Here is a 27851-nt window from a genome sequence, read left to right on the forward strand (position 1 = left end):
CCGGGTCTCGTCCCGCCGGCGGGAGGCTCGGCAGCGGCCCTTTTACAGCCCAGACTTTGTCCCCTCCGTGGTGCGGCCGCAGCCCGCAGGCTCCCGCCGCCGGAGGTGGCTGCCAGCCGACGCTCTCGGCCTTCCCGCAGAGCCCGCGTCCAGCTCTGCTCCGCAAGTAAGGGGTAAGGGGTTTCCTTCCTTCGTTTTATACTGTTCTTCCCTCTTTCTTGGGCAATGGTTTCTCTGCAGTCAGGTGTCGGGAAAGAGCCGTGCGGTCAGCCCGTATGCCTTGATCAAGTGGAGGTTGGTTAGCTACCAAAGAGACCGAGGTCTGATTCTCCATTTGTTCGCAATGCCTGTACTAGTAGTGAATCGGCAAAGGGCAGTCCGGGGAGCAAGGATTCTGCTGTAAAGTATCAAGGTTCGGGGATGAATGTAATACAAAGTTTGGGGTGGCTGTGGTGGTTTTTTTTTTTCTTTAATCAAGGCATACGTTTCAAGGAAAAATTAACTTTTTTGACATGAGTTTAAGGTTGTTGGTTTCCTTCGCCTTGCAGTAGTAGAGTAACTAAATGGTGATCAGTTGCTGTAAAGAGATTGTGAGAACACAATCAGTCTAGCCTGCTGCATCTTCATTGAATGATGTTGTTTTGCTGTTTCCTAAAATTGCCACAGAGGTATGTGCGATGTCGTAATCAGACTCTAGCCTGAGGTCCAGACAGGACTTTTGTAAAACCTCAGTAAGGCAACAATGCCAGAGCACATTCACAAGGCGTTTAGATTGCCATGACTTCTGGTCGTCTCTGACTTATCTGATAAGTGTCCTGATACTGCAGTGCAGAGCTTTGATGTGGTAAGCGGGGACTCTGCTATGTAGAAATAGTGGGCTGACGCAGCGGGGATCTGTCTCAGTAGGCAGTTTCCACAACCAACTTTAAGAGTTGCTGTTCCCCCTTGGTATAAAGTCTAAGCCTTGCCCTTTCCTAGGATTTGATATTGCTTGCAAAAACCGTTAACGTAAGAGGATATAAAGATTAGCCCACACTGACTCCCCGGGCTCAGTGGCTCCCAGTCCTTGATGATGGCCACCTCACGCACTGGGCGCACTTTCCCCAGGGAGCTGCTCCTGCATACTTTGACCCCCGTTGACAAGAAGGCCGCTTCTTTGGCTGAGTCAGAAGTATCCCCTTGCCCTTCCCAGCAGGGTGTGTGCAGACAGGATGGGAGGTTTTGGGCTGAGGGCTGGCACTGCTGGCTTTGTCCTGCCTCATTGCTGTCACCACTGCCTTTTGCTAGTATGGTGTGTGTGTGACACAGCACAGGTACAGCTTTCCAAAATCCTTGCTTCAAAACCTCTTAATTGGCACAGAACGAGTGGGTCAGGGCAGGTATTTCACCTGCCTGTGAGCAGCACCGGTTACTGGAGCAGCAGTAGCAGGGAATAAGGTCAGTGAAGGTTAGTGGACGGTGCATAGCAGCGGGATTGAGCAAGCACTCTGCCATCATCCCTGCTCTGCTAGGACCCCGGGGAAGGGGCTGTTCTGTACCCAAGTGTCTTCAGATGTGTGACAGGGACCTTCTGAAGGGCTTGCTGCTGGAGCAGAGCTATAATCTGTTGATGGATCAAAAACATCTCAGATTTAGAGTGATCCCTACAGCCCCCTTTTGAGAAAGGAGGGAAAGAAGGTTTTTCCAAGGCTTTCTCTCAATTTCTCAATTTAATGACTGTTTGGAATCAGTAATACTTGATTATCCTTAGCTTCTGAGGGTAGTACAGCATGTTTGGAAATCAGAAATACAGGTTTGGAAGTGATATGAATAGGTAACTAGTCCATTGCCATGTGCTGGTGTTGAATCCTGTGTACTGGGTATTGGATGTGGTAAGAGATTTCCCAGCTTCGCTAGGAAAGCCGTTCTAGTGTGATGCTGTGCTAGCTGAAAGCTTATGTAATATCCAGCTTTGCTGCAAATAAACCTGATATATTCATGTCACTATTACCAAAGACAGGGGAGAATAGATAATGACAACCTCTTTATAAAAAAAAAAACCAACAACAAACCTTTCTGTGTTTGACGTGGTGTTATGTCACCATTCCCTTCTTTTTGAAGTTAAAGAAAACTGATTCCTTTAAGCTTTCTTGGTAGGTCACATTTTTCTAATTCTCTTGCTGTCTGTTTCTCTCTGCTGAACACTTTCTAAGTTGCTGTTAGGTGTCTCAACAGCTGGACGTCTGTTTTAGGTGGCAGTTTGATTACTGGTTACATCCAGCTTTGTTAATTATGTCAGTGGATGAGATCTTTCTCAGCATTTTCATGTGGGTTTTTATTTAGTTTGTCGTACATTTTAACCCTAAACTATTTTCTTATCCTTTGGTGTAATTCTGCTGTCCTGTATTGCATCAGTTTCTCTTTCATACACTTAGTTCTTTGGACTTGTATTCACAGAACTATATTTTGATGATTTCAGACGATTTCTGCAGCTTGCCCTGGATCTCTTTTCAGAGTATTTCTGGTGCTTATTCTCACCAAGCTTGGTGTTGAATGGAAGTTTTATGACTAAGCTCCTTACTTCATGATCTAAATCATGGGGAAAATATTTAATGGAACTAGACTAAGCAAAAAGCCTTGTGCAGCCCATTTGAGATGCACTGCCTGGATTACAGAGAACCATTCTTTAAGAGTAATCTTTAAAGAAGTTAAATTTTAAAATTACTTCATAGTGACTAAATCATACTTCCTCAGGTGGCTTAGTAGAACAGAGACATCTTGGCAACAGTTTAAAGTATAAAGATACTTGCTCAGGAGTATTTCCATGAGTTTTGTATGTGGTCCTGTGAGATGATTTGGGACATCAGAGGTGGTGAAAAACCAGTCATTTGACATTCCGGCGCACGTGGCACTTTCTGCTCAGGACCCCGCTGCCCTGAGACAACAATTACACAGCATATAGGATTTACAGGTGCCTTTTCTGCTAACATAGCCCTTGCTGTGAATCTGTTCACCTCATCTCCTACTGTGTGAAAGCTTACTGAATTAGTGGGATTTTCCCAACACTATAGAACAAAGCATTTGGAAGAGAACTACGGACAAAAAAAAGGTTAATCAAACTGTGACAAGAGAAGCACATTTGGTATTGGGGACTGAATAGCAAGGTACAATCTCCATCCACCTTGTGCATTAATTTTGTTATGGGAGTGATTTCCTTCTTGGGTATTTGAATAATGATCCCAATAGGAGTTCTACCCAATTTCTTCATACCCTCTCAGAATGTCCAGTACCTTCAAACCATGTGGCCATATTCTACTTCTGCTTCATTACCTTTGTTTTTCTTTTCTCCCAAATAGGTGTAACCTCCGAAAGCATCTTCAGGCTATGATGGGATCGTTTTGGTTGTTGTTGCTTTACATCCAGATGCTGTCACCCATGTTTGTTGGCGGTGTCACCCGAGTCTATTACCTGGGGATCCATGAGGTGAACTGGAACTATGCTCCAACAGGAAAGAACGTACTCGCTAACCAAAGCATTGCACATAACCTGTATGTTTAGTTCTGTTAGAATTTAGTCTGGTTCTGGCTTAAAATAGTAATTTTGTGAGTAATTTCATGCAAGTATTCTGGGGCATCTAAGCAAGCAAGAGACATGATCTGATAGATGTCTGATCTTTATGAGCTTAATGTTTAACTTGTTTTATCAAAGGAACATAGAAACTGTATCAGTGAGAAAACGAATGGTCAGTTTAATGGAGCATCCAGTGGCCAGTGCCCATACACTAGAAGGAAGTACAAACACTCTATAATAGAACAGATTGTGCCATACTCTGCCCTGGGGTTTCATTTTTCTTACACAAGCTGATCACCAGCTGGAACTATCCTGAGGCATAATGACTTTTCACCTTGATGTAAATGACTTCACAGAGCCGGCTTGTTTTTATTTAAATGGACTTTTAAGCCTTAGACTTAATGCAACTTCCTGCATGAAATTTTAGGGGTTGTTTGAAAAAATATTTTTGTTTTTGTTGCAAAGGTAAATCTGGAAACTGCAATAATTACTTTGAGTCACTACAAAAACAGGTTTTGGTTTTAGTTTTCAAAACACCAAACTTTTTTCTTTGGTGGTTTTTTTTTTCCTTCTTCATAGCTTTCCACAGCTTTTTAAAGGCATTTGTGTTCCCTTCCCCCCATTTTCTATAGCAAATAACATGTATTTCTTAACCTGCCCTCAGTCATTTACCTCTCCATAATAAATAACGCTCGGGTTTGTACATATCTTTCAGAAACAGCACAGCAGGAATAGGAGGGGTTCACAGAAAAACATCAAGGTCTGTCAGTTTAGTGTGGAAAAGTCTCTGTTCTCTGGAGATGCTTAATAGACTTAAATTAGTTCACAGAAAAGGAAACCCCCCAAAATTCAGGATTAATAAAGGTGTTATTGCTGACTCCTGCAGTGATAACGAATGCAGTGGGTTTTGTTTGCTTTCTGTCACAATACATGAAGAGAAGGAAATCAAATTCAAGGCCATTAAACTTAAAAGTGATTTAAAAACTGTTCTGTCACTGCAAACAGTTAGCTAATGGGACTTGTACAATGATTGCAGAAACCAAATTGCTAGCAATGAGAAAAGGATGTGATGTTGATAAGAATGATAGAGGTAGTAAAATGCTTGAAGAATTTTTTTTGTTGGGAAGAAATGGACTATGTGGGGGGGAAAATGAGGCAGATCTGCAAAATAAAGTATGAATTATCTGTAAACTCTTTGCTAGTAGTGGCTGTAGGCATGACTTTGCAAAGGGATGAGTTCTAGATTGTATAGCTAGAGTGCAGCCCTTCAGAATTTTGAACGACAAGGGCAATGTTTAATGTTTTGGTCTCAATTGTTCATCTTCGTGCGTTAGAGTTTGCTTGTATTTCAGGGCTACTTATATTACTGCAGGGTGATTGATACTAAGGGGGAAGTGGGGGGAGTAACCTCAGCTCTCATTTAGGCTGGTCCCACTAATACCTGGACCATGATTCATCTCTTATCTACTAAGAATTATCCATAAAGTGCAAATATACTCATGAGTTGAACTTTAGTACCTCTATGAGGTTTTAACTCTGGAAGCTGGTTACGTGCTGGGTACATACCTGCCTGACTTGTCTGTCATTCTACAAGCAATTCAGAATCTGTTAAGTAGAAATTTGTCTTCTCCAGAGAGCTCAGGAGACTTCCCCCTCCCCCCCCTTCTCTTGTGATTTAGCTGCAAATGCCATGAAGGCATTGAAGTGAGTTTCTAAAAGCCCAATGAAGGCTGAAGCCAGCATGAGGAGGGCTTTGGTCTTTCCTGTGTCACCCACATGTGATTGTCAGAGAAGCACCATCCTTCCCATTCCTTGTTTGCATTGCACAGTTCAGGGGTGCACTTTGTGTCTGTTCATGAAGAACTGGGGATGAGGCTGTGGCCGTGCATGGCAGGAGGTGTCTGGCCATGCTTGTGGCTGTGGTCTCAGGCTCACCAAGCTGTGAATGTGCTGGTGTCCCCCATTGTGTTTCACATCCTTAGAAAGCAGACAGGTCTAACAGCCAGTGCTGCCTGTTTCTCAAGCAGGCTGTGCTATCTGTGTCACAGCAGTAAGAGGTGTGGGACGAGGAAGCTCGTGGACGGCTTAGAGCATGCTAGGGTAGAGCACAGGCAGTCCTCTGTAATGCCAAAGCTTTCAGGCTTACCTGGGAAAGCTGTGTGTTGTCATCACTCTACTGTGTTATCGACCAGCTGTTTTATATGATGCATGACTCATGATGCCTTTCCCTCTTCTGAATTTAACAGCAAGGCCTCAACATTCCTCCAGCGTGGCAAAGACAGGGTGGGAAGCACGTACAAGAAGTCTGTCTATAAGCAATACACAGATTCCACATACACCACTGAGATTCCCAAACCTGGCTGGCTGGGGTTCCTTGGGCCTGTCATCCGAGCAGAAGTGGGGGATACCATTAAAGTACACCTAAAAAATTTTGCTAGTCGACCGTATACAATCCACCCTCATGGTGTTTTCTACAAAAAAGACTCTGAAGGTAAATAAGCCACTGCCATAAAGGAGACAGATTTTTCGCACTGGGAACTTGGGAGTATGCACTGAGGAGAGATGTCTGTAAAGCTGCAGACTTGGTTAGCCCAAAGCTATATTGCTGGAAAGCAGCTGCACTTAGGTGTTTAGTGAAATCACCTGATGTTGGGTTAGCAGGCTTGTGGGTCTGGGAGTAGTTTCCTGACCTGGGTGATACAGTACACAGCCCAAATTACTTAATTTTTAGAAGAACCTCCAAAGCTTGCCAGTGGGAGAGTGGCACAGAAGGAAAAGAGCTATATTCATTATTTGAAATGCTGTAGTATGAGTCACGAATGTGATGAGCTTCAGGGAGTACACAAGACTGGTGAAGTATGAGACTAAAGAGCTGCTATTTGAAGCACCCTTAGAGACTGTAGAGAGGCTGACTGTGACACATGCAGAGCTGAAGGCAAAGTAGCAATAGGCAGAATGGGAATCATGGAATTTCTGACTCTGTGCTGACCCATTTACTGAGCAAGTTGCCTTACAATGGCTCTGTGCCTCAGTTTCTCTTTGAGAGAATGATAATTAAACAATATTTCAGTCTTGGGATGGTGAGTCTCACTTTAAAATCTGCTACCCAAGTATATATGTGTGGCTTTCTACTGAGAGCAGCTCAGTATAAGGTTACATGTGTGGACATCTCTGCTCTTCTTGAATGGATGTTGATTGCTCAATTGTTCTAGGATCCCTGTATCCTGATATGTCCCCCCAGGATCAGAAGAAGGATGATGCTGTTTTCCCAGGAGGGAATTACACCTATGCTTGGACTGTCCCTGAAGATCACAGCCCAACTGCTGATGACCCAAACTGCTTGACCTGGATCTACCACTCTCATATTGATGCACCAAAGGACATTGCATCTGGATTAATTGGGCCATTACTTACATGCAAAAAAGGTAAAAACTCCAAGAGAAAGCAGCTGAGGGCTGGATTTTCATACTGTGAAGATTTTGTGGTGACTTGAACGAGGAAAGGATGAGAAGATACTCTGGTGGGCAGCTCCCAGCTTCAGGGGAAAATGCAGCATGAGTGGAGAAGACAGTACCTCTGTTCTAGCTGGGTTCTGGTCAATATGTTGTCTTTATGCCTTAGCGGCTGGGCAGGTGAGCTTGTAGGCCTCTTGATCTGAGAGTGCTCTCTGAATCTGTGTTAAAAGCAGGAATCTTGTCCAAGGCATAGTTTGTGTATTAAAAAAAAATGAGGACTATTTGATTTCAGCAGGAGTAAGAACACTGAAGGTGTTGCAGTTCAGCCATGCAGTGGCAGAGCTGCTTGGGTGTGAGAAACGTATTAGCAGGGATATATTAGAAAAGAGTGAGCTTACTAGAATTCAGCAGTGAGCTGTGCTAGGATGGTGAGGAAAGCATCTGTCTCTAATCTGTGTGATAAGAGTTACTCTTCTATTGGTGTTTTAATCCCTTGACTGATGTCTGCTTTTCTGTGTGGGTGGGTATTCATTCATCTTTTTTTTCACCCTAGGAATACTGACTGGCAGTTCTCAAAGACGCCAGGATGTGGACATTGATTTCTTTCTGATGTTCAGTGTGGTGGATGAGAACCTAAGCTGGTACCTGGATGAGAACATAGCATTGTTCTGCACAGATCCAGGCTCTGTAGACAAAGAGGATGAGGAATTCCAAGAGAGCAACAAAATGCATGGTCAGTGTCACCTCTGTGAAGCCACTGACTCTGCCCAGACACTCCAGGGCTGTCAGTGCTCTGGGATCTTGAAATGCACTTTCTGCTGTTGTATGCCAGGGTGTGAGTGGAGGGGGAGGAGGGAGACAGCAAGCTCTGAGATCATGTGCTAAGCAAACAGTATCACAGGGACAGTGCAACAACTCTGGAAAAAAGACTTGTTATTTTGATTTAATTGTTGGCTTGAATGAGCCTTTGTTAGTTGTTTGGATATTTTGAATACACTTAATTTTAGGAATGTGTTCTAGAGCTGGGATCTCCAGAACAAGAAGAGGAGGATGAGTTCTGGTTAGGTCCATCCTCTAAACATGTCTGTACTGTGACCTGGTGGCAGAAGCTGTGAAGGCCCCTTTTCTAATCTCTGATTTTGGCTTGCTTGGTTTTGCAGCTATTAATGGTTATGTGTTTGGGAACCTCCCTGAGGTGACAATGTGTGCTGGGGATTATGTGTCATGGCACCTCTTCGGGATGGGCAATGAAATTGATGTTCATACAGCCTACTTCCATGGAGAAATGCTCAATATTCGAGGCCACAGGACAGATGTGGCCAGCCTCTTCCCAGCCACTTTTGTTACAGCTGACATGAACCCCAGTAACCCTGGGAGATGGCTACTGAGCTGTCAGATCAATGATCACATACAAGGTAAGGCACTCTGTGGCCTCCCTTTTTTCTTCCAGTGTGGTCCCGTGACGTACAGTGTGATAGGGGACACTGCCTTGGGCAGCATTCCCACTAAAAATGTCCCTAGATGAATGGGGTGATTCCTTGTCTTGTATAAATTGGGGTGGCTTGATTATTAATGGGCAGGCCAGACTTAGTGGGGATGACTTGTACCACTGTATGATGTTCCACATTGGTCAGTGGTGAAGACAGTGAGTTTGGTACAGCTGAAAGCTAAGATGAGGCCATGCCTTAAGAGGTCTAGCCCCTATAAGAGGCACTTGCATGGTACATCTGAGGAGAGCAGTGTCGTGGTTTAACCCCAGCCAGCAACTAAGCACCATGCAGCTGCTCACTCGCTCCCCCCCATCCAGTGGGATGGGGGAGAAAATCAGGAAAAAGAAGTAAAACTTGTGGGTTGAGATAAGAACAGTTTAATAGAACAGAAAAGAAGAAACTAATAATGATAATGATAACACTAATAAAATGGCAACAGTAGTAATAAAAGGATTGGAATGTACAAATGATGCGCAGGGCAATTGCTCACCACCTGCCAACCAACACCCAGCCAGTCCCTGAGCAGTAATTCCCTGCCCCCACTTCCCAGTTCCTATACTAGATGGGATGTCCCATGGTATGGAATACCCTGTTGGCCAGTTTGGGTCAGGTGCCCTGGCTGTGTCCTGTGCCAACTTCTTGTGCCCCTCCAGCTTTCTTGCTGGCTGGGCATGAGAAGCTGAAAAATCCTTGACTATAGTCTAACATTACTTAGCAACAACTGAAAACGTCAGCGTTATCAACATTCTTTGCATACTGAACTCAAAACATAGCACTGTACCAGCTACTAGGAAGACAGTTAACTCTATCCCAGCTGAAACCAGGACAAGCAGAAAGCTCTATTCACTGTCTGTCCATATTTCCATAGCATCCAATATCTAAGGTAAGAAGCTCTGCTCACTAACACAGAAAACCCCTTACTGTGGGAACCACCTAATCACCTTCTCCCAGCCATGTGCCTTTTGGGACAACAGAGGAAAAATGGCCAGTTCATAGTAGGAAGGTGGGACTGTGTTCATTGCCCGGTCAAATTGGCTGAGAGACATTAAGTGTGTGTATCCTCCATGTCTTGAACAGCTGGGATGGGGGCACTCTATGAAGTCCGGCCCTGTTCTTGGCAAGCTCCAGCATCCACCCTGGAAGGGAGAGTTCGGAAATACTACATAGCTGCAAAGGAAGTGCGGTGGGACTATGGACCTTCAGGGCTTGACCAAAGCAGTGGGAAACGGCTGAGTGAGGCAGGCAGGTAAGCAAGAGACTGATGGGCTAGGGCAGTGTTTGGGGGTCTCTGCTCTGTGTCAGGCAGGCTGCTAAGGAAAATGTGGAATTTCTTTCTTATCAAAATACATGCCTGCAATTCATGTGGCGTACATTTCCTGGGAAGGCAGATCACCCAATCTGGAAATGTAGGCTGCTGTAGCTAGATGGTACTGAGAGCAGTACTAGGTACCTCAGGGGACTTCATGCAGAAGTGTGCTGTGTTTCATAGCCTTACCCACAGATGCCAGGAGTCCCAGCTTGTTACGTGAGCTACCACATTTGTCTCTGGGCTTAATTTCTGCTTGCTGTGCCTGACCTAGGAACAGATCCGTATATTTGATGAACTATTAAGAAAGCACATCTTGCAGCAGACACGGGGTGGCAGAGCTAGCCTGCAGATGTGCTTCAGTGTAGCCTTGCTGCAGCAAGCAATTTCTAGGAAATCAAATGCAGTGACCTCAATGACAGCCTTCCATCCCATGGCAGATGGTTGTGATAGCAGTTGGTGCGTGGTTTCCTGTTCAAACTTTGGCTAACTGAAACAAAGACATTCTTCCTCCTCCATTCCCTTCCTTGGGAAGCTGTTGGAGAGGATACACCTCTTTTAGATGGAGAACTAGAAATGCAGAGCAGTTAATGATTTACTCAAAGCCATGCAGCAACTCTCTTGCAGACCTTAGAACTGAAAGCTCCTTAGACCTGTGAGCCGGCCTTGTAACTAAGCTGCCTCTCCTGTGAGGCATGTTACATTTGTCTGTGTGTTTGGAGAGGGTGGTATTGGAGGAAATAAGTCTCTCTTTACAGCTGTTGTGTCGGGATTTTTTTCAGTTATGATCGCAGTTGTCCCCTGGGCTGTCCCCTGGCCTCTGAAGAACTCAGTGTTTTAGCACTGCCTTTCCATTTATTTACTGCACTGCAGTTTTGTTCACTGCCCCCTTTTGCACAGCTTGTATAGAGATGCTGTTCAGACCTGTGCCATTGAGCCCGGCTGTTTCAGCTGGGAGAGACCTGCTTGCCAGAGGTGCTCCCTGAACACAGTGGGTAGATGAATCTGTAGGATGAAAAAGCTTCACAGAAGCAAGCTCTGTTCCAAACCAGAGATGCTGTCCTTGTCTGAAAAGCTGCTTGGTTTGGAGATGCTGCTGGCATTGCCAAAGGGGTGTGAGGAGGGAGCAGGAGAACAGGACTAATTTTCATAGAAATGACCTGACGTTTGCTTTTTGCATTTAGCCCTGCTGAGCAGTTTTTCAAGCGTGGCCCCTACCGAATTGGTGGAGTCTATTGGAAAGCAAAGTACGTGGAATATACTGATGAGAGCTTCCGTGAGGAAAAGCAGCAATCGGAAGAAGAGAAACACCTTGGGATACTTGGTAGGAACCATTCAGCAACACAAATCTTCTTTCAGTGTCAGTGAGAACACTACCAATGTCGGGTGTACCAGTTGGCTGTAATCATCCTCTTGTTTCATGGTGCAGTGAGTGGCACAGGGGAGGTGTTTCACAGCAGTTACATCTAAGAGTGAGGGGGGACAGACGGAGGATGTGGGATGGTGGAATAGACAGAATTGCTTTTTTGCTGGGGCAGTCTTTAGAGGTTAGTAGTAAGGGCTGAGGGACACAGTATAGTATCTGTAACTAGAGCTAAACTGCTCACAGTAATAGCCCCCAGCTGTGTGTTTTTGACTGAGCATCTTCAAGGTATGCTACAAACCCCACTTTCTCACAGAAGGCTTCCTCTCCTGAGTGAGTGTGCTCTCTGTTATAGCCAGGTAACAGGGAGGGTGGTGAAGAATGATGAGAGAAGAAAATAGGGAGTCTGCAGGGCAAATGAATTGTGTGTGAAGGCTGTGACGTACATGGTAGAAGCATATAGGTGTGGTCCAACTTCCTGCGTCAGCAGTGACTAATATTCTAATGACACCAGAAATTAGCAACAGCAATGCCAGCAGAGGTCACAGAAGGAGAGAGCACATGGAGTAAAATACAGACTGGGAGTTGGGGAGAGAATAGTGGAGAGGGGCAAAAAAGAAGTTTAAGCAGCTGAATAAAAGTTAAGTGGTGGAGTTATGCATAGGAGAGATGCAGCATAACTGTCAGGAGCTGACGGCATCTTGCTGGACCTTGGGAACCAAGGGAGAAAAAAAAGGGTTAGCATTACCAGCAACAGCCCCATTCCTGTAGAAAGACAAGTGACTGAGGGAAAACTCGGATATGACTTTTTACAAAGAAATTACAGGTATTTTCTACTGGTAAACTAAAACCACTGAAGGATTAATTGATGAAAATCCTGGGTCAGATAAACAAGTGACATCCGTGGGGGGAGATGCATGAAGTCATTTGAACTGGCTGATTAAAGCAGACTTGATAAAGTGGTTGGGATGTCTAGAAGAGATATGGGGCCATGAACGACCGAGCTCTGGAACAGGGAGCTGCTGAATGTGGTGTGGTGCAGTGTGGATAACCCATGCTGCACGGGCACGCACTGGTGGCTTATGCTGCCTGTGCTTGCCCTAAAATACACGAAGCTGTACTGTGGGGAAGGCTGCGTGGTTGGTTGTTAGCGCTGTCACTTTTCTTCATGGGGCTCTTAAGCACACCAGCTGTGGGCACCTGACGGTTCCTCACCCCACAGCTTGCTCCTGCTGCCCTCCACGTGCTTTCCCTCGCAGTGGCTTGTTGTGGTGCTGCCCAAAGTCCTGTGTGCTCACCAGACGCTGTGGGTAGCCTATCCAGGTCACTAACCATGCAGCAGGTTGCTTGCTTTTTGTTCCGAGTCTGTTGGTTTTATGGCCTACATCAGTTGCCTGAGACATTTAATGAGCAGTGGGAGTGGAGTCTGGGCCATCCCAGAGGGGAGGGATGGGGAAGAGGGAGTCTTATGGGTGGAAGAGTTGCAGTGGGATTGCCCCATGGTCGACCAGTGTGCTAACGTGGTCCTTCTGAACTTCAAGGAGCAGTCAAACCCTAAGGCTTAGTTGATGGAGGGGAGAGGGACACGGCTCCAGGCCGGAGAGACGAGCCCTCTTGCATATCAGGAAGGCGAGCAGTCTGTTAACAAAGGGCTCAGCTTGGGGTTCCTCTGAGGAATTGGTGTGCCACCCAAAGGAGATGTTGAGCCCCAAGGCAGGAGTTGCTGGGGTGCCAAGCAGGGCCTGGGGAGACCACAGTTACCCGTGGCTTTCGGATGTTCTCCGCAGGGGGACCTGAGCATGTGGAGGCCCATCGAGGCACAGGTCTCTGCTGGTTTTGCTGGGCAGCAGCCCAGCTTTCCTCATCCCCTCCCACAGCTTTCAGGAGCAGTCTGTGGACCCAGGGGTCTGCAGGCTGGTGGGAACCAACAGGCATATTAAAGACTCGTGGTTCCTGTCTAGCTGGCTGGGGCATTGTCTCCCAGAGACAGCGGTGGGTTTAGAGCATCTCGCACCCCTCTTTATGTGCCTGCCTGATGCACACACCTTGAAGGCTGAGGGGGCCTTATGTAGGTGGGCGAGAGACAGAGGCCTTTCCCAGGAGCATTTCAGCACATCTGGCCATTTTGTTACTCCTCCTGTGAAGGCCTGAAGCCTCTCTGAGTTCTCCTGCAGACCCAAAATGCTTTCAGGCAATTCTTGTCAGCCCCCTGTTCCAGCTGTCAGGGCTGAACGGCCTTAAGCGGTGCTGACACGTGGGGCATCCGCCTCTTCTGCGTCTTCTGCTCCCCTCAACCTGGGTGAAAGGTGTCCCCGGCTGCTTCGGTTCACTTGGTCATCCGGGGAGTTGCTCTGTTGCTGACATGCTCTCTCTGCTATTTGTGTAGGTCCGGTGATCAAAGCTGAAGTTGGAGACACCATCCTGGTGATGTTTGTTAACAAAGCCTCCTGGCCTTTCAGCATCCAGCCTCATGGAGTGTCCTATGGGAAGACGTGGGAAGGGATGCGGTACCATGATGGTTTGTGCCCCCCCTTTTCTCATGTAATTCAATGCTAATGCTGGTGATGGAGCTCCACAGCCCATACCTCCTCTGTGCTGGGGAGTTTCTGCAGCCAGGAAGGACTGGATGTCTTACTGGGTAGAAGCCAGCATGGTTCTCTGAGCCTGCCTGAGGCCTCACTGAAGGAGACCTTCCACTGAACTGGTGCCCAGGGAGGGTGCCAGAGGGAGTACAGTTCTTGCTATTTTTCAGATGAAAATTTTAAACCAAAGCTCAGACCATTTCTAGCTGTTTGAGACCCTGTGAGCAGAGGAACATGCCCAGCACACTCCAGCTTAGATGACCATGTGCTTCCAACATTCATCTCCCCAGTTGCAGCTGGATCCACTTTGTTATTTCCTGATGCCATGCCTGTCGCTGGTGTGGCACCAAGGGGAATTTACATGGTACTGAGAGCAGCTCCCTTCTTGAGTGTTCCTTATAAACACGCCCACATCTCACCTCAGAGATGCTGGGTATTTTAGTGACATGAATGTAGCTGGTGAGAAGATGTAACCAAGTTTGTACAGGACCTTGGGAATAACCATGCCAATCTCTGTTTTAAAGGTCTGTCCCAGAATGGGGTTTCTGTTGCACCGCTGCACAACTTTACATACCGCTGGACTGTGCCGAAGCACGTTGGGCCCATGTCCAGCGACCCTCCTTGCCTGACCTGGATGTACAGCTCGGCTGTGAATCCTGTCAAAGACCCCAGTTCGGGCTTAGTAGGGCCTCTGGTCATCTGCAAGCCGGGCACTTTGGATGGCAACAACAAACAGGTAAAAGGGGTTTTCCTGCCATGCTCTTACCAGGTTCTTTGCTTCCATGTAGAGAAAGGAAGCATCAGCAAAGCATTAGGGGACATAATGGAAACAAACGTACAATAGTGTGAGTCCAGGAGAGTTGAATCAAAGCCATGAGGCAGGTTAACATTGGGACAGCTGGTGCCCAGGTCTCACATGGGAAAGGCTAGTGTTCTGGGCTCCCAAGGGCTGCCCTTGAAATGGTTTCTGGGCTCTGCTTTAAAACTCAGACAAACTTGGCTGAACAACTGTACCTTGGATGTGACTTTAGGTTACTTTTGTCCTGAGACTTGCATAGCAGGCTGCTTTCATAGGCATGTGGAATATTTATTGCAGTCTCAGAAACATTGAAAAGACATTTTCACTTACAGGTGGTTTGCTTGAGTGATACAATGCTTTGAGGTTTGGGTGACCCTCATTTCTTCTGCAAGATCAGTTCATTTTCAAGCAGAGCTAACTACAAAAAAGCATGTGAAAATCCATGTCTGTCTTTATACTTTTGATGAAAGAGAGGTGAAATCTGAAGGGTGACTAGAACTTCCTCTTGGAATTTCACTCAGGGATAGTCTACTCATGGCAGTAAGTCTAGGGGAGACAGTAAATTAATATACTGGGGAAGTGCAAGACAGATTAGCAGAGCCTTATTGTGAAAAAGTAGGCGGCAGAAAAACAACCTCCTGCCACCCTGCCTACCTTGTGGTGTAGATCAGGGAGTGGCTTACAAGTCTGAAAACAGCTGCCATGAGAGCCTCCCTAGAGGAGTTTGCTTTCAGTGGTGGCAAGATGCAGCTAAATTAGGAATGCAGATGAGATCAGCATGCTACACAGGGTGGAAATGTGAATCTTCTGAGCAGAAAGGATTGTGAATATACACAGCCCGCTATGTGAAGGAGCTGTGATAATAAAACATTTGCAGGTATTGAAAAGGTGTAAACAAAACAGACAGACTTGTTTGTAAAGGCAGGACAGGGAAGAATCACCTGGGGCAGCAATTCTGGCTACACTATCTTTGGCAACCCTTTAATGAATGCTTAATTGGGAAAGGTGCACGGCCACTCCTCGTGCACAGTGTGCCAGACTGGGAATCACTTAGCCCTCTCTGCAGGGTGTCTTCCTGGGTAGAGCTGAGGGAGCTGATACCAGAGTGAGAATCTGGACAACACTGAGGATGTTCTTTTAGTGGGGAAACACACCATGCTTTGGAATGCATTTCTTAGGACAATTAACATTTTCAAGGATTTAGGGTAATAAAAAAAAATCCCTGATCCAGACCTGTGGTAGGAGAAAGGAGGGGTGGAACATAGTCATCAGCCTGCCTTGTGGGCTGGGCTCTGATCTCAGGTCTGATTTGGACAGATGGTGAAACCTACATGTAGACATAGGGGTAGTGGGAGAAGGAGGCAATGACTTCATATCCTTGGCTGGATTTTGATCACTTTACTCACATGAAATATCACAGAAAATCTACAAGTGGTGCCTCTCATGGAACAAAAGGGGAATTTTCAACATGAGTAAAGGGACAGAGCTCTGGCCCTCAATGAGCCAAGTTTTAAGGTAAAGGAGAACATGAGAGCCAGGCAAAACAGCTTTAACTGTAAAGATAGTTAATTGGTGCATTTTAAAAATTAACAGCCATTGTTGTAATTATAGAAAGGGATCGACAAAGAATTTTACCTTCTCTTCAGTGTGTTTGACGAGAACCTCAGCTGGTATTTAAACGCAAACATAAAGTACTATTTGAGAATGGAAGACACTTCTGTGAAAAAGGATGATGGGTTCGAGGAATCAAACAGGATGCATGGTATGGCCTGATGCTGTTCTGCATGCAGCAGGAATGAACCTGCAAAATGTGGGGTGGTGTTCACCTAAAGACTGAGCTGGGAAGCTGGAGTGTCTGTGTGTTGTATTGGCCTGAAATCAAGTGACGCCAGAGGCAGTGGGTGGTATGTGGGACAAGAAGCACAGCTGTCTCAGGAAGCATGTTCTGAGTGTATTCAGGGGTGAATTACAGGCAAGCTACATTTCCACTGGCAGGCCTGCCCTGTCAAAGTGTATGCACAAAATTAATCTCTTGGCTGGTATCTACCTGCAGAGAGTTAATTGTTTTCTCCTTTGCAGCCATCAATGGGTTTATGTTTGGTAACTTGCCTGGGCTGAATGTGTGTGAAGGAGACAATGTGTCCTGGCACCTTCTGGGCTTGGGCAGTGAAGCAGATGTACATGGAGCTGTGTTTCAGGGAAACACCTTGCAGGTGAATGGAATGCGGAGAGATTCAACCAATCTGTTCCCCCACACATTTGCTACTGCCTTCATGCAACCTGATAACAGTGGTAAGTGCCTGCACATCTAACTCAGCAGCAGGAAAAGTCTCCCATTGTGGTATTTGCTCCTGTGGCTGATTCTTTAGCACAGTGTAAATTCTTACAGGGTGAGCTGTGCTTTAGATCCTGTTTGGTCCCATTTATGAGGCCCCAGCTCCTGTAGTTGCATCTGATTCTGGAGAAGAACAGGAGATTTTGTCCCATATTGTCCCAGACTGATTCTCTAGGCTCCCACTTCCTAATAAATATTTGTAGTAACAGCCCTGATGGATATTGTTGCCTGTGACCCATAGAAACATGCAAACATCTCTTTCAGAATAAAGCAGCAGACAGTTGCCAGAGCTTAACTCCCCTGTCCATGGCTTGCAAAGATTCACATTTATGACAGATCCCAATCTTCCCATTTTGCTGGATAGGCACACAATACCGTGTCTCATTCACACAATGTGATGGCCTCAGCTGCTGGTTGTTTCCTGCCCTTTGGCATTCGCAGGCTAGATCTTTTACTTAACCAGTGTCTCAGCAGTGGTGGCACAGTTATGTCGCTTTATTGGTTTCTTCATGTTTAATAAGCTGGTTATTGTGTAAGAAAGCCTCCTGAGATGATTTTCTGTAGGAGTTTGTTCTGCCATTCCTCCGCAGTTTCTCTAACAACTCCTTTTATTGGCCAGTGGCAACCAAGCTCCCTAAACAAACACAGATACGCACAACGCACATACCAATGTCAGCCACGTCACAAGCTCTGCATGGGAAGCAGCTGTTTCCTGGGATCTTTAAAAGTTGCTGATTTCCTTGTTCGTGCTGCCTCCCTCAGGGATTTTTGAGATCTACTGCCAGACGAGCAATCACTACCAGGCTGGGATGAGGGAACGCTACTTCGTTTCCAAGTGTGGAAAAAGGGATCCTGCTCCTGCCCTTCAGTACCAAAGAGTGCGGACATATTACATCGTGGCAGAGGAGGTGGTGTGGGACTACATGCCTGACCGAAGCTGGGAGAGGGAACGGCACAACCATTCTGCAGAGAGGTAGAGCCCTTCTTCTGGGGAAGCCTTTGGCAAAGTCTTTCAGTAGACCTTGGTGAAGCCTGTTGCGTATCTTGGCCATCTTGTGACCTTGTGCATATGCCACTGCTGGTGGTGCTGCTGCTGGGAGCTGCAGCCCCCTGTGTCACTGTGCCCACCTTTGCAGCCAAAGCAGGTCTCTGGGAAACCCATTCAACTAGTGAACCCCCTGCCACAAGTTAGCTGTTTGTTCCCCGTGAGTTTTTGGGTATCTCAGCACTCATTCTGCATTTCTCAGCTACGCCGATGTATTTTTGAGCAACGAGAATGGACTGCTTGGCTCCAGGTACAAGAAAGCAGTTTACAGGGAGTACACTGATGGGACTTTCCAGACCCCCAAGGCCAGGATAAATGGTGACGAACACCTAGGGTTACTAGGTAAGGGTATGTGCACATGGTACATCTTTCACTCATGCAGCGATGGGACTTGGACTCTAGGGCTTCAGTGGCTAAGGGCTGTAATCTGAAGGTCTCCAAGATGTTTAGGCATCTGCTGTGTATACAGGTGAGGAGAAATTCAGACTGTTTGTAGTAAAGACTGGGTTCTCATGCCTGCCTTTGCACCAGCTTCCTTTCGTGTCTTAGGCAAAGCATTTTTCACACCCGCATTTCTCTGACTAGAACAGAAATAACAGCTGACTTCTAGAGAGCAGTCTGAGAGATGTAGGTGAAAATCTGTAGCTGTGAGAGAAATGCTTTTGAGGCAAAAGCAGGCAGGCCTTGCGAAGTAGAGGAGCACATTACAATGACCGATGGAAGTCTGTGGAGACTGTTACGAACCCAGGACTATAAAGTGGTGCCAGAGCAGCAAGGCTGAGGCAGTATATGCCATTCAAAATAGGCTGCAGCTCTGATTTGTGGCACTGTCAGGCCAAGTTGAATATTGCCACGTTTTTTGAAATGAGCAGCAAGGGATGATCAAGACATTGTGAAACTTAGCATAGCAGTATTCAGAAATCAAGCCTTGGCTGTACTGGGCACAGATAAAATGTGTAACAACTTTCATTTCTCTCACTGTGAAACACGCAGTCTGGTTTTCTAAGACTTACTTGAATTGGGACTGACATCCAGTTCTCTTTTTGGGAGGTAGAGAGAAGGTAGAGAAGAGGGAGGGGAACACCATAAATATTATAAGGGAATATCTCTGGGGAGAAAGTGTGGAGAGAGAGGTGGGAATATCCTCAGGAGATATGTTGACAGTTTTTGCTAGTCTCAGAGTACATTCTTCCTATCTCAAGGCCCTTTTCTGTGGGCGGAAGTGGGAGATATTCTCAACATCGTGTTTAAGAACAACGCCACACGACCCTACTCCATTCATGCGCATGGGGTGCTGGAAAGGGAGACAGGACAGCCACAAGTAGCAAACCCTGGTAAGTCACTGTGGTCTCCAGTCGTATTCCTGTATGGGCTTACAAAGCTAATTTTAGCCTATAGCTAGGCTGGTTTCCTTAAGTAGGCTTAGATGTACTTGTTTTCTTATGGTAGAGAACTAGAACTGAACAATAACCTGAGTTCACTGTGGTTTTAGTGATACCATTTGTGTGGGAATGGCAGCCCTGGGAGTTTATCTGCTCTGACTTCTAGGATAAGTGTAGCACAAACCTTTCTGTGTGCAGCCTTATCCCCTCCTCTGAGCATGGCCTATCTATAGGAAGGAGAAAGGTGGTGGCAGTTCACAGCTCAGCCAGTCCTTGGTAGCCCTAGGCTGACCACCCATGATGGGGGAAGCCTACCCCTCTTATTTGGGACCTATACTTTTTGTGGTGTGCACAACAGTATGAAATAGGAGAAATTCACAATTGCTTGCCGGGACACTGAATGAAATCACCAATTTGTTTCATGGTCCAGATGTGAATTTGTATCATGTTTGGTCCCCTTTGACTTGCACAGGCTGTCTAAGCACCAAACAGGTTTTCAGTTGGGCCCTATCTTTCTGACATGTATTACTAATATGCAAACCAATACTTTTAAAAATTAATTTGAATGAGCATCATAAATATACTTCAAAGAGAGGAAAGATCATCTCAAGCTCCATCTGTACTGAAGAGAGGTGGAATTTCCTTGGTCAGATCCAGTCTCAAAGGTGGCAGATAAAACAGCGTTGTGCTGGTACCAGATAGTGTGTGCATCCTGTGACCCCTCTGCTTTGCTTGTGAGAGGAGAGCTTCCATCCTGTTTTTCAGTGTTTGGGGAGGGAAGATGCAATGTCCAATGAAATCAGAAATGAATTTACACTTTGGAGACAGGATCTTTTTTTGCTTACCTTTGCATGCTGCTCAGCAAGCTGGCAAGTGGGTGTATCACACTGGTGTTAATGGTCCTTCTCTGTCACTCAGGTGACATTGTGACATACCGATGGGAAGTTCCTGAGAGATCTGGTCCAGGGCCAAATGATTCAGCCTGTGTTCCTTGGATCTACTACTCCGTGGTGGACCCGGTAAAGGTAAAATAAAAGTTAGAACCAGAAAAGCCCAGTTAGACCAATTTTTCTCCCCCTCTAGAAAACAATGTGAGCTGAATGCAATTTGGAGATTGGCCCAGCCGAGAGGTAGAGGATCTACCTGGTGACATGTCCAGTGTCCTCCTGGGAGAGGAAATCCTCCAGATTTGTCCTGATGTTTGTCCTTCTTTTTTCCAAACACAAACCTTCATAAAACAATTCCACCATCTCCTTGACACTAACCTTGTATGAGAACATCTCCCAATCAGTCATGGTTTCTATTGGTGAGAGCCATAGGGCTAATCTAGAAAGGCAGAAGTTGTCCAAAATTAGGCCCCATGGTTAAAGCAGGAAGATTTGAGCACTGCTAGGATCAGTTGTCATAGCACTGATTTCACAGGGAAACAACCTGGAGGATCCTGCAACAAACCATTGCATTCAACCCAGAGATCGCTGCCTTTTTATCTCAAGTTGCAGATGTTTTTCCAGTCACAGAGTGGAGAATATTTTGATATAATTCATATTTATGACTTTTGGATTTGCATTCATAAGAGCATGTATAGTCTCTGTTCCTGTGCTTTGGTGGCTGATGTTCACCAATAAGAGTACTTAAACGGTGCTACTGTGTGTTTTAAGTGGGGTGATGGAGGGAACAGAAAATACGGTTGCTGAAAGGCAAAGAACTGCGTACAAAAGGGAGAGTGAGAAGGTCATTGCCTCAGATGTTTTTCTCCTTCATTCTGATTAGGATATGTACAGTGGTCTGATTGGACCCCTGAAGATCTGCCGGAGAGGGGCACTGCAGTCCGATGGGATCAGGAAGGATGTAAAGAGGGAGTTTGCTTTACTGTTCCTGGTTTTTGATGAAAATCAGTCCTGGTACTTGGAGGAGAATGTGGAACGTTACAGTAAGGGAAATCACAAGGAGATCAACCTGCTGGATGACAAATTTGTGGAAAGCAACAAAATGCATGGTAATGCCTGTTAGGCACCTGAGCACCCATTACTATGTATGCAAAGTTGATGTTGACTTTGCGACCTCTATAAGTAGTCAGCCACCCAAAACGCAAGAGCCTGACTCCTAGTGAATGCCTTCATCCTTTTCCATTGTCAGTGGCATGAACAGAATTAAACTGTCTGTTGTTCTCAATATTGCAGCATATATATGGCACAAATCTCTGATCTACAATGAAGGCTAATCATTATGGCTGTCCCTGTCAGGAGGAATAGCAAGATACGGGCCAGAGAGGTTAATCTCTGATGTGTCCGAGTGACTCAGAACAGGAAATAAAATCAAACGAGAAATTAACTTGTCAGACTAATTTCATTCTGTTTGTCTCAGGACTGTTAGAATATGCTAGATTTCAAATTAATTGGCTAAGCTATGTGGCTGCAATACATGGCTCAATTGTTTTAGCTGATTAACAAAAAGCCATTTCTACCACAGTAGGATGAATGCATTTTTCTAAATTAACATGTTATGTATGATAATCTTTCTCCATATTATATCTGGATCTATCTGAAGTATTCTCAGCAAAACAAGTCTCTTGGCAGTTGTGGAGATAAGAATAGTGAAGAGTTGCATTATGTATACTGTCATTACTGCTGGTTTTGTACAGATGATATAAGGAATCTCCAAATATACATGTCCATGAAGTTGTTATTGTTAACCCAATATTATAGCTAGTAAAACTAAAACATTGAAGTTGGATGCTTGTTTTGGGCTACAGAAAGTGCTTATGGCAGATCTGGGAGCAAAGCACCAGTGTTCCTGCCCTCAGATTGTGTCTCTTTCCGTCTTATTCCCTCTGTTGGCACACACATGGAAACTTTCATGCTCAGATGACATCACATTCATCTCACTCACTATTTCAGTCCTTTTCCTGCATTTGCAGTCAAAGCAGTATTCCTTCTGGCTGTGCTAATTATGAAATAATAGTCCTGCTGTTTAGCTATTTTTTTTTTTTTTTTTTTTACAAGTGATCAGTATGTAATGTGTGCAGCCAGCATGAGACACAGAATGACAGGATTGACTGTTGGCAGGATTTACCTGTTTTCATTGTTCAGCAAGTAAATTTTTCAGAGATTTATGTGTATACAGATAGATACATATTTCCTATCATTGGCCTAAGAAGGCCATTTTTACACATCTTGACCTCTAGAAACAACCACCTCTGGCTGACTGCAGGTTTTCAGCAAGAGGTAGTTTTCGAGATTTGAGCTGAGCTACAGCATGGCCTTGGATGCAAGTCACTTTTCCTATCTGTTAATAGAGTGGATAAGCAGTTGAGCTGGGGAGAGACTGCCAAACTTTTGGGGGACTGTCATATGGAAGACACCAACTGTTGATGCACTGGTTGCTATGTGAGCTCTGTAGCATCTAACTTGACCTGCATGTTCTTCCTCTGAGATGGTTCAGTGTCTTCACTGTTTCAATAACAGCCTTTTCTACTCTGTCTGTTATTTTCTGCGCAGCAATCAATGGGAGGCTCTATGCGAACTTGCCTGGGCTGACCATGTTCCAGGGTGAGTGGGTGAACTGGTACCTGCTGGGAATGGGTCAGGAGATTGATGTCCACACAGTCCATTTTCATGCTGAGACCTTCATGTACAAGGTAAGAATATCCTGCTGACGGTAAAGCAGAGACTGACCACCAGTATCATCACTTTTGCTTGACTCTGATGGACTTGAACTTCTTGAATGACTTTGCAGCAATTTCGCCTAACTAGGAAAGGGATGTGATTTTACACATCCAAATCTGACTCACTGAGCCTCTGTATTGTGCTGGTATGTCTAGCTTAAGCCTCCTTAGGCTTAGGCATTACCAGATTGTGTTTGCTTTCCCAGCTACAGCCCTGGAACTGCTCTTTGAAATCTTTTTTTGAGCTATTAAAGTGGTCTCCAGAAACACTGACAGAATTTTCTTTCTGAAAGTATGCAGAGAGCACTGCACACTAACAGCCTCCATTCCCTTTAACAGAGTGGCAAAAGCTACAGAGCGGATGTTGTGGATCTGTTCCCTGGGACCTTTGAAATGGTGGAGATGTTGGTTGGGAACCCTGGGACATGGCTGCTTCATTGTCATGTCTCTGATCATATCCATGCTGGTATGGAGATAGTCTTCACAGTCTTGCCTAGACCAGGTAGGGAGCTATCACTGATAGTTACAGTAAAGTGTTGAACAGCATTTTCTACTACTGCTGCTAAATTCTGAGTGTTTGCATCACACTTACAACTCTTCTACATACGATAAACAGCCAGTTAATTGAGCAGATAATTACTTAAGTACCATTAATTTAAGATGTTCCATTTCAATATGGTAATGTGTGCAGCTGGAATTAATAACAAATTGGTTTCTGGGGTTTACATTGCCTACATTACTATTATGAGTTTTATTTTAGCTTGTGTCTTAGAAGCAATGTTCAGCCATCAGCTAGTAATTGTTCTTATTAAGAATATTACCTGTAATCTAAATGCACATCCTAAGGCTTCTCATTTCACCAGGAAACACTGGAAAGTGCTCAAAGGTGAGTGACACTCTGCACCGGGTTTGGCTGCGAAGGAGTTAATTTTCTTCATAGCAGCCCGTATGGTGCTGTGTTTTAGATTTGTTACCAAAGCAGAGTTGATAACACACTGATGTTTTAGCTGTTGGTGAACAGTGCTTGCACAGTGTAAAAGTCTTCTCTCTTACTCAGTAGGTTGGGGTGGGCAAGAGGCAGGGAAGGGACACAGGTGGGACAGCTGACCTGAATTGCCCAAGGGATATTCCATACCATATAATATCATGCTCAGCAATAAAAATGCAGGGGAGTTTTTCCAAAGTAGCCGTTGCTCAGGGACTGGCTGGGTATCAGTCTGCTGGTGGCGAATGATTGCTTTTGTATCACTTGGGTCCTTGGGGGTTTTGTTTAGTGGGGTTTTCTTTTGGTGTTTCCCCCCGCCCCCTTCACTTATTAAATTGCCTTTATCTCAACCCACAAGTTTTTTTTTTCCTTGCGTTTGCCCTTCTGATTCCCTTCCTGATCCTGCTGGAGGGTGAGTGAGCAACCTGCCAGCCGGCGGTCAGCCCACCACATGCTCAGAGCCTTTGATTGTGCTCTTCTTCAAAGGCCATAAAGGGTTGTGCAGCAGGAACGGGTCTGCTCTTGAAGCAGGTAATACAAAAACACTCTTGGTGTGTGGCAGAGAGGGAAAACATTGACAGGAGAAAAGACCTGCAAGCCCTGGAAAACCATGCTGCCTCTGGATCTGGTCCTTGCCAAATGTGGCGTGTTCTAGACTCTTAACACTTTCTCACCCTCTTTTTGTTTCCTTTCAGAGCCAGCACTTGAAGTTGTAAACTACAGTGCAGGTACGGTGTATGTTGCACTGCTAAATACTGTCTGTGTGTGTGAGGTGGAGGAGGAGGGAGCTCTCTGATCAGTACAGATTTAGATCTGTTTGAGGAGAAGGGAGGAGCATGAACACCACTTACAGCCTCTCCTCTGTCAGGCTGGCCAGTGTGTTAGTCTGTGGCCTGGCTGCTGATGGATAACAGGGAGGGTTCCAGGTTGGTTTGTTTATCTGTCCTCCAAGTGTCTGTGCTCTGATGATAAAAATAAGGAAGTTGGGCTTGTTAGGCTTGTTTTACCATGTTAGGTGAAAAAGTTTAGTGGCCTCACATTCTGTTGTACTTGCTATGTAAGGGTTCATCTTCAGAGGGGAGTGCAAGCTTAGAAACTGGCAGAGATTCAAAGCGTTTTAAAGGAGGGTGTTGCAAAGGAGGTGTGTGTTTGTTGGTTTTTTTTTTTTCTTATCCCTTCGATCAAAACCCAAGGGGCACCTTAAATTAGTTGTCCTGCCTTCTTGGACTGTCAGTGACTATGTGGTTTAGGGAATTTTCACATTCACCATTACTAGCTGAAGGGACTGATTCAGCATACAAACAAGCACATCTGCCTTCTGATCTGTTCTTCCACCAAGAAAAGAGCACATGCCCTGGGTCTTTCAGGTATTTTGAAGAACAGATGTGAGAAGATGTTTGGTTGAGCAGCACCAGGGAGAAAGGGAGTAGTAGATAAGATACCTTTAATATTTTCTGGGGTAAAAGTCTGAATAGTTTATGGTGGTGATTGCTTTCCCTGATTTTCTTCATCTTTCTCCACAACTCCACTTTTCAGCCATTGTGAATAAATCCAACTGAGCTGATTTCAGAGCCAGCTAAGACCAGCTGAAAATACAGCCATCTACTTAGAACTCTTCACTCTTTCCCTACTGATATTTCAGTCATTTCCTTCCCAACAATGTTTTCCCCTCTCAAAATTGGGTGTAAATACGAGTAGGAAATGTGTCAGAGCAGTAATGACAATATTAAATAATTTGGTTTTATACCATACTCGGGCATCAGCCTGTGTATGCTCACCAGGCAAAAACCTTGATCAACAGTTGTTACCTGTGCAAATAGCCACTTTTCTCAAAAGGTTGCTGCTGCCTCTGTGAGGAAGCATAAGAGAGCTCAGGATCTTAAGTGACTCACCACTGGCATGACTGAGCAAGTGCACTCTGAAAAGTGGTGGTTAGGACAACAGCCTGTGCATGGGGAGCTTGGAGCAGAGTGGGGAACTCGCAGCAGCCCTGGTCCGGATGCTCATTCTCATCTCCATATTTCTGTTCCTAGCCTAGCCACTGACTCCCCACACAACTGCAGATCACCTCCCTTGTGAATGGGGACAGCAGTGGTTAGCTGATTGGGCTGAATAGCTGTGAGACATGGTAAGGTCCTGGGATGGAGTGGATTAGGTAAAAGAACCATTCATTCTCAAATTTCCGTATGACCTCAGGGATGAGGGTCTGTTAGATGGATGGTGAATGGGTCTCCTTTGACTTGCTTTGATTGTGTTGGGTCTTTTTTTTGCTCCTTTTTAAAATTTCTTGGAACCTTTCAGTTGTGGTATGTCTGGCTCTCATTGGAACTATCTTTTTGTTTGTCTCTCAGAGTTGCCACCTGAGGATAAGGATGAGTCCCAGAAGATCATGGTTTTTGGAGCTAAGTTGGCTCAAGGGCAGATAGAGGCCACAGTCATCACTCTAGCCATTGCAGGAATTGTGCTTTTCCTGGTCGCCTGCTTCCTCCTGGGAGTGGTCATCTATCTTGAGAGACAAAAGAGGTTAAGACGCAATCGGAGGTCCATCCTGGATGACGGATTCAAACTCATGTCTAAAAAGAATTCAGGGCTATGAAAGCCATGTACAAACTGCAGGTTGTGTGCTTGGAGCAGAGGCTGGATGGTTGCCTACAGCAAAGATTTTTGGGGCTTCATTTCAATTGTACACTGTACTTCTAGAAGCTAAGGAGGGAAAGCTAGAGCCCTGACCTCTTCATATATCTTCTTCAGCACTCTGTAAAGAAAAAGTCCGTCCAGGAGAAATCTGAGGACCCTTTGACCTGACTGAAGACAAGTAATGAGTAAAAAGGTGCTTCTAAAATACTCCTCTTCCCCAAGAAAGAGAGGAGACATTTCCCCTATTTTCTTCTTTGCAGAATAACTCCACTTGGTCTTTCTCAGCAGACTAGCTTAGGCCAGGTTCCAGTCTTGCTCCATTGCCAGAGCTGAGTTGGGAATTGTCTCCCAAGAAACTGTGAGCCTTTAAAGTAATTAATCTGAAGGGGGAAGATAGTATTTTCATTTTTCTGAATCAATTAAGAATACAGAAGAGAAAATGTTAATTTAGATTTGGATTGCTGTTTTTTGAGTAATTGGACAGATGCAAATTCAGGGCAGCACACGTCATGGTGTGAGAGAGCTCCAACAAGGACCATGGCAACAGCTGTGCCTCACCACCAGCCTTGCTGTGGTACATCCTTTTGCTCCCAGCACCCCAGGCAATGTGCTTTGATATCGGGCATCCTGTGTCTTGTGCTGGGAGAAGAAGCTTTTCCGAGTGCTGCACAGCATCCTGGTGACTTCCCTGCATTGCAGTTCTGTTGGTCTGTGCGCATGAAGCGCTGTACCTCAGCACCTGTGCAGCTCCTTGTGCAACAGGGTCAAGGATGCTGTGATGTTCTGTGATGTGGCTTGCTCTCTTTCTTTCAAATACATTTCATTGAAGTTATCTCCAGAGTTGAGCTGTTGCCATGTTACTGCTGTGAGCCAAGCCAAAGACTCGGTCCTGTGTGAGCTGGAGTTTATGCTTGGGACAGAAGAAGTCAGGGAGTCCTTACCCCATTGTGGTGCAATGGCAGGTTTGTCCAGGCAAATGTGGCAACAGTGAGGGAGAAAGCTAAAGTTTGGTGGAATTTAGCAGTGCAGAGCGAATAAGCTGCAGTCTGTGGAGTGTGAGGTGGTGCAGCCTGAGATAAGGGAATGTTTGCTGTAACGAGGGGTTGTACTAAGGGGAGCCTTGCCTTTTTGGATAGCACAGAATCGCAAATGTTAAGAGATGGAGTGGCCTGTCTTGATAAACAAATGGTCGTGGAGCATTGCTGTCTACTGAACCCTCTGTGGCTAATGACAGTCCCCATGGGGAGAGGAGCCAGGTG

General features: G+C 45.5%; 1 protein-coding gene across 3 annotated transcripts; it reads left to right on the forward strand.

Annotated features, from left to right (window-relative positions):
* The first annotated feature begins 3349 nt into the window (after positions 1–3349).
* Positions 3350–27826, forward strand: HEPH (hephaestin). Of its 3 annotated transcripts, XM_010572355.1 has the most exons (20): positions 3350–3527; positions 5796–6040; positions 6762–6974; positions 7558–7737; positions 8165–8419; positions 9572–9740; positions 10985–11124; positions 13550–13681; positions 14270–14481; positions 16156–16306; positions 16624–16836; positions 17642–17852; positions 18127–18266; positions 19127–19258; positions 20225–20331; positions 21077–21302; positions 22804–22943; positions 23310–23472; positions 24651–24683; positions 26307–27826. In XM_010572355.1, the coding sequence occupies exons 1-20, from the start codon at positions 3364–3366 to the stop codon at positions 26549–26551; spliced, it is 3471 nt and encodes a 1156-aa protein (XP_010570657.1). In that variant the 5' UTR covers positions 3350–3363; the 3' UTR covers positions 26552–27826. The 3 variants fall into 3 exon arrangements, with proteins under 3 accessions (XP_010570657.1, XP_010570658.1, XP_010570659.1); XM_010572356.1 differs by lacking the exon at positions 3350–3527 and having other exon boundaries at positions 5911–6040; positions 6791–6974; XM_010572357.1 differs by lacking the exons at positions 3350–3527; positions 5796–6040 and adding an exon at positions 6326–6405.
* Positions 27827–27851: the final 25 nt, after the last annotated feature.

This window comes from Haliaeetus leucocephalus, unplaced genomic scaffold, assembly GCF_000737465.1.
Source record: "Haliaeetus leucocephalus isolate CR32 unplaced genomic scaffold, Haliaeetus_leucocephalus-4.0 Scaffold340, whole genome shotgun sequence".
In the NCBI taxonomy this organism is placed as follows: Eukaryota; Metazoa; Chordata; class Aves; order Accipitriformes; family Accipitridae; genus Haliaeetus; species Haliaeetus leucocephalus.